Here is a 6,299-nt window from a genome sequence, read left to right as displayed (position 1 = left end):
CAGCAGCCAATCTTTTTTTTCAGTGCAAGAGAACAAATTCCTTAAGAGTTGAAAGTTCTAACAACATACTTAAATTTAATTACAATAAAACTTCCCCAATCACATGTAATTATAATATATTTAAAGAACCTTTTTTGCAACTTAACCACAAGTTTCTCAAAATTATATAATAGAGTACTTTTGTATTCAATCCCTAAAACTATGAGAAGCGATTACTTTCATTCTTATCCATTTTTTTGTTGAACAGCATTATTAATTATACATTACACTATGCATAATAATGCTTAATGAATAAATTTACTGATTTGCTTTGCAGTTACTGGAGCAGTACAGAAATTCGGATGAAGGTAAATTAAATCCTTTAGTGCGTTTGCTGAAGGATACTGCCTAGTCGTTGACTACGTTTAGTAGGTTCCACTAAAGGTTTGATTAGTTTAATTTTGTTTCTTAGAGCTTATTAAACATCATTAGACATTATAGTTTGCGCGTGTCATTAACGAAATCATCGATAGGATCGTTATATCGAATAATCGCTTCTTCGACGAAATAACAGAAAAATAAAGATTGAAAGATTGCCTCGAATGCAATTCACAGCCGCTTGTATCCGATTATTGCACAATTAGAGATTGAATCTCGATAACGCTAATTTCTTTCTAGTGAATACTTTCTAGTATATACGTGTACATACGTGTATGTCTCTTCTCGAGAATGAAAGTCAATTTGAGAGTTAAATTTACTCAGAAGTAACGCGAACAAGACGAAAGTACGTGTACTTTAATTTAGACTAGTGCTTCCCGAACCATTTCGGTCGCCTATTTACGTCTGCGACATACTGATGGAACACGCATGCATATTCTGTTTTACAAACTTGCGGTATGCATCGTTTCGCTTCTACAAAGTATCCTAGTATCATTCTGGATTTTTCAACTAAAATATTTTTTTTTATCAATATCGGATTGCTTTAATCCTCTACCGTACAATTCTCTACAAAGTACGCGTATTATAAAATTGTTTGAGATATGTTTCGGGAAATACTGATTCAACTGTGCGATACTTGTCACGATGTCAGAATAAAAAAGAGAATATATGCAAGCGCGCGTTTGCCAAATCCGAAGGAGGAACAAAATTATGAGTTACATTTCCGAATAATCGCTTAGTTGAGGACTGTTGTTTTGTTATACGTAACGCGGGATAATTTATGCATCAGAGACTTACGGTCGAAATTACCTGTCGCCTCGCTGAACGAATGACGACAGGAAACATCACGATGATCGCTCCCTAATTCTTTAGGCTAGACTTAAGTAGGTTCTCGATTGAAATTATCGCACTCGTGAATTATCATCTTGAATAATATATTTTTACGTATGTTCGATAAATTAAAAAAATACGAAACTCAATAAATTTTCCTTATTTTTTTTCCGATATTAGGAAAAGCAATGCACGTGAATATTCTATCGTTCTAAATTCTAAGATTGTTTCATATATAAATTTAGCTTCCGTCAATATAATAAGAGCGTTAGAGATATAATAGAGGATACGACGAGGAGTAATCGAACGAAACACGCGGATTATCCGTGAATCTAGTCCTTTTAATATTAACAGATCTTTGCAATCTGTGTGTATCTCGTACTGTATTTTTTACCGTCCGTTTCCACGCGTGCCAATCTGTCATGCAAAGATGTGTCTTCAAATGGGCCTTTGATATAGTAATCGTCGCGTGGCACGGCCCGATAGAAGTAGGAAAATATTTGTGCGTATGTTAGCCACGTAAACTCTACCCGGGTATAAAGTTTTTATCGAACTTGAATTTACGCGCACGCGCGCGTTGCGCGTTCATTATACGAATAACATTTTCCCTGATAAAAAAATCGAATTTAGGAAATATTTATCGTTCGGACGACAAGTAAAGAATAATTGATTATATTATTTATTTAGTATAGATGGTACGAGTTTTCGTGGCTGCAACAGATGCATTCGTGCAATGTCCTGCCAATGCAATTTATATTTAAGTATTATATTAATGTATGGAGTATCTCCCGAAAAACACAAGTTCGGCAGTATTTTCCATCAAACTTTCATTTGAATTTTATTGCTTATATCGTTTTTTTTTTTTTAAAAGTTTTGATTGTGGATATGATTCGTCATCTTTGTAATCTTCGACTTTTAGATGTCTTATTCAGTCTCGTTTTTTCTCCTTTATATAGAGATGACTTAACTCTAGTTGTGTCCATGAGATTTTCCGATATTAATAAATATATAATAAGATGTTGGGTCCAAAACAAATTTTTAAATATTAAAAGAAAATGTTTTCATAATTTGATAGAAAATATTGCCTTGCTTTTATTATATTAATTTTTTGGGTATACACACACGTATATATAATATTCAGCAAATATTTAATATTAATAACAACATGTAGGGTCGAATGAAAACGAGAATCATAAGTATCTCACGCGTTCGACCTTAAAAATATATAACGATAGAAATATGTGATTGTAATGTATTTATTAGTTTTCTGCGGAACTTTCGCCGTCCGGATGAACTTAGATTTTTACTAGGAATAAACAATATTAGTAAAACTTTCGCACAAGATCGATGTCTCATCTATTAGTGTGCCTAATGAATACGAAAATGAATATGCAAAATTTGTATAATTGAGCTACAAATTAATTTATTTAAAATTTTCACATTATAAAAGTATGTATTCGTATATTTATTCAAAATTTTGAATTTACAAGAAAATATTTATTCATGAAAATATTATGATTATTTTATTATACAAGTATTCATATTCGCATATAAAATAATCAAAGTATTCAAACAAAATGTAAACTAAAAAATGAAGCCTCTATAAGCAATCTTTATTCTTTAACTATAATTTACCAACATTTCGATGATTCTAAGCGATTAGATAATATTGTTAAATCTTGTTTTTATAAAATCTGTAATCTTTAATTGAATGTAGAAAGAGAAACACAATTATTATGATGGTTCCGTTACTCGTACATTATTCTTTTTATATTCCTTTACGCAAATGTGGTTTTCTTGGACATAATATTAATTGGAGAATTTGATGCAACAGGAACGTATGAATAACTTTATGTAATTTAAAAAAGGACTTATATAAGTTTAAATATTATTCCTCTGCCGGTATCATTGTTTTACTGATTTCTTTTTACTCTATGCTTGCAAATTACGTGCAAATAATGCAGAGTAGGAGTGAATACGAAATCGAAAATATTTGTAATAATATTCACAAAAATATTTATTTGAATCGAACGAATATTATTTATTTATTTCTCGATGAATACTAAAAAGAGTATATTCATACTCTATTCATATTCACTATTCATCTCTCTAAATTCCTTGGAGTGGAATCTCACTCTAAAGAATGAAAATTCAGTCAGTCTTGGAAAAGAATAGTTCAATTTTTAATCTTTAAGAGTGAAATTTCACTCTTTAGAGTGAAACAATTCACTCTAAAAGTTTTAGAGAGTTCATTTATTCGAATATTGGGAGTGTATTCATCGGGCACACAATCTAGACAACTAGTAACTAAAAATTAAATCACGATGTTTAGTGAGCTAGTGATTTAGTGTCGCTTTTGCCGGGTGCTGTTCTCGTGAGCGTAGCTCGTGTTCTAGAAACGAAAGAGAAGCAGTATTTTTCTACGGTAGCTCTTACATATAAATGCGCATACGCGATTGTAGATTTAAAAACGATCCTTTACAATAAATGCACGCTCCCGCGGGAAATACGTCTCTGCGAGATGGTCCCGTTTAATTCAAATACGATCCGTACTTATGTACCTTCGCGTTTCACGACAACTTTATATTCTCTCATATTGAAGGATTCATCGTGATCGAACGATAGAATGGCGTTCCAAAAAGGCAGTCATGTACATAGATTCGTGCAATTTCGTTCACGAACTCGACTAGATTCAAATGGGGATACAATCGACATTCTAACAGTCCCGATGAATTTCTTGCGAGAGAAAAATTTAACACATTTTTAATCGCCAGAAGATGATCGATAAAAGGCGAAGCTACTAATTTTATTCTTATTGTTACGAAATTATTGCGTTTCTATTTGTTGTTATCATATCCCTAATTGATCTTGGTCGTCTTGCGTGAATATTAGGAGAATGTTAGTTGCGTTAATTAAAGCGCTCGTAGGAATTGTACGTAGGACACACAACTATTTTATCGCGAGGAGAAGGCAGAGTTCAAGATATTAACGAACACGTTACGAGTGCCATGCGCATCTCGACGCGCATATATTTGGCATACGCATATACAAACACGTAAATAAATGAGTATAAGCTAATATATTACATATGTAATATATCGCTCGTATATAATAAAGATAACATTTTTTTGCGACATACACCTTACTGTATTTCGATGTGGAATTCATTTGATCCTCTTGTCCACTAGAATAATCCACCATCAGAAAAAACGCTTTTTACTGAAGTAATATTTAAAAGTTTAGTTAAATATGAATCTGAAGAATTACGTTGAATAATCCCATGTGAAATAAAAATTCATAAATCTAAGGAAGTTTTTCAGTGTAATGTCTCTATAATGAAACTTATTCGATTAGAATTTTCTCCATTTTTTCCTGAAAAAGATTAATTTAAAAATCATTGAAGCGGTATCGTCCTCAGAAAAAAAAAGAAAAAATGTTGCGGTAACCGGGATAGTGTATGATATACATAAATCGTGAATTATACTACCATCCCTCGACTCATTCTCCGTGGTGATCGAGGACGGATCGAGGCGGAAGAGAGAAAGAGAGACGACGCCTGTCATCAGATCGAAGAAAAAGGCGCCGACGAAGTGTTCTTCATCATGAAAAACGCGCATCCCGCACTCTTGGCTGGAAATGACACGGCTCTCGCATGTACGCGAGAGGAGAGAAAAAGAGAGAGCGAGAGAAAGAGAGAAACAGGCGAGGCCACGAGGATGACGTACGGGGGCCCGTACGGTAATTTTTTTTCCCCGAGGCGTTTTAGCGCAATGTGCCTCTACTTTTCCCAGCGCCGTAATCTATAGGCGCACTTAATACAGCCGCTCGTTTTGAGTAACCTCGCCCTCTCCTTTCTACGCTTTCGCGCTTTACTCTCCTCTGTCCTTCCCCATGTGTTCCTTTCTCTTTTTCTTTCTCTTACCATGGCATGCACTCGCTCAACGCGCAACGTCGTCCCGCTCGTTCTTCACGCTCGTTCCTTCTTCCTCTCACCCTCGCTCCTCTTCCGCTTGGCATCTCCGGGCTCCACTTAGCGAGACTGCATAATATATCACGCGTGTGGATTGCTTTTACATCGCACACAGAGCTACGAACGGTGTGCAGCGAGCGGCACGATGCAAACGTTTACGTGCGTGCCGCGTAGCCACGTGCACGAGAATGCACCGGAGACAACGCCACGCACCGCGTGGCTTTTTCGCTCCGAGCTAAATCGTCTCCTCGTTCGCGAATGCTATGTGCGATCACCAAAGAAAAGACTTGTATCTTATCAACTCTCCGAAGACATACCTTTTGGAGGATTGTACCTAGATCATTCTTAAATCGTGCTCTATTGAATAAACAAAAAGTCGCTCCGCATATAAATATATATAAGGTAACTCTAGATGGTCTATATGGTCAACTTAAGTTTTTTTTCTAATTTTTTGCTGAGTTCAAAATTGATAACTGATGACCTGATTAAAAAGAAGAAATATTTCTGAATATTAAAAAAAAATATATGAGACATTTAAAATATTTATATGGGTGTAGTGAAGATTAAAAAAAAATAGCGTTTAGATCATATGGGTACATGTAGCTACACGATATACTGTCTGTTGAATCGTGTAATTATCCACAAATAAAGTAGGTTAGATTGGACACTAGGACATTCGATTACTTTACATGAAGCAGCAGTTTTCAAATTTAAAATTTTATATCTTTGCGATACAAAATGGATATACGAGTAATCTTTGAACGGAGACCCATTGTAATTGCCGCCAGCCAAAAGTCAAGATATTGTATACATTTAAGAGAGGCTTGAAAATATATGAACTTTTTATAGCAAACATTAAAATTTTACTCAAGTAAGTTTTTTAATAAATGGAATATAATTCTAATGGACAATAATGTAAAATTTATTTTAAAAAATAAAAAAATAACAGCGATCTTCAAAGGACATGTTGCAAGGTAGGTTTATGCAGTATCAACTATATTTTTTCTACTATTTATATGAAATAAAAAAATCAAATCGAATAAATAAAAAAAATCCAGTCTTTATCGTAGCCGATTAAAAA

At 34.1% G+C, this 6,299-nt stretch overlaps 1 protein-coding gene across 5 annotated transcripts in view; it reads left to right on the top strand.

The window, feature by feature from the left end:
- ssp3 (short spindle 3) overlaps positions 1-2,035 on the top strand; it is a 43,345-nt gene extending 41,310 nt beyond the window's left edge. For all 5 annotated transcript variants that reach the window (XM_018448976.1, XM_018448974.1, XM_018448977.1 and 2 more), the window contains exon 15: positions 317-2,035. In XM_018448976.1, the coding sequence (XP_018304478.1) occupies positions 317-391 (75 nt within the window). In that variant the 3' untranslated portion in view covers positions 392-2,035. The remainder of the gene's footprint in view (positions 1-316) is intronic.
- The last annotated feature ends 4,264 nt before the right edge of the window (positions 2,036-6,299 follow it).

This window comes from Mycetomoellerius zeteki, unplaced genomic scaffold (genome assembly GCF_001594055.1).
Source record: "Mycetomoellerius zeteki isolate Tzet28-1 unplaced genomic scaffold, Tzet1.0 scaffold228, whole genome shotgun sequence".
Classification (NCBI taxonomy): domain Eukaryota; kingdom Metazoa; phylum Arthropoda; class Insecta; order Hymenoptera; family Formicidae; genus Mycetomoellerius; species Mycetomoellerius zeteki.
This window is presented reverse-complemented; position numbering and strand designations above follow the sequence as displayed.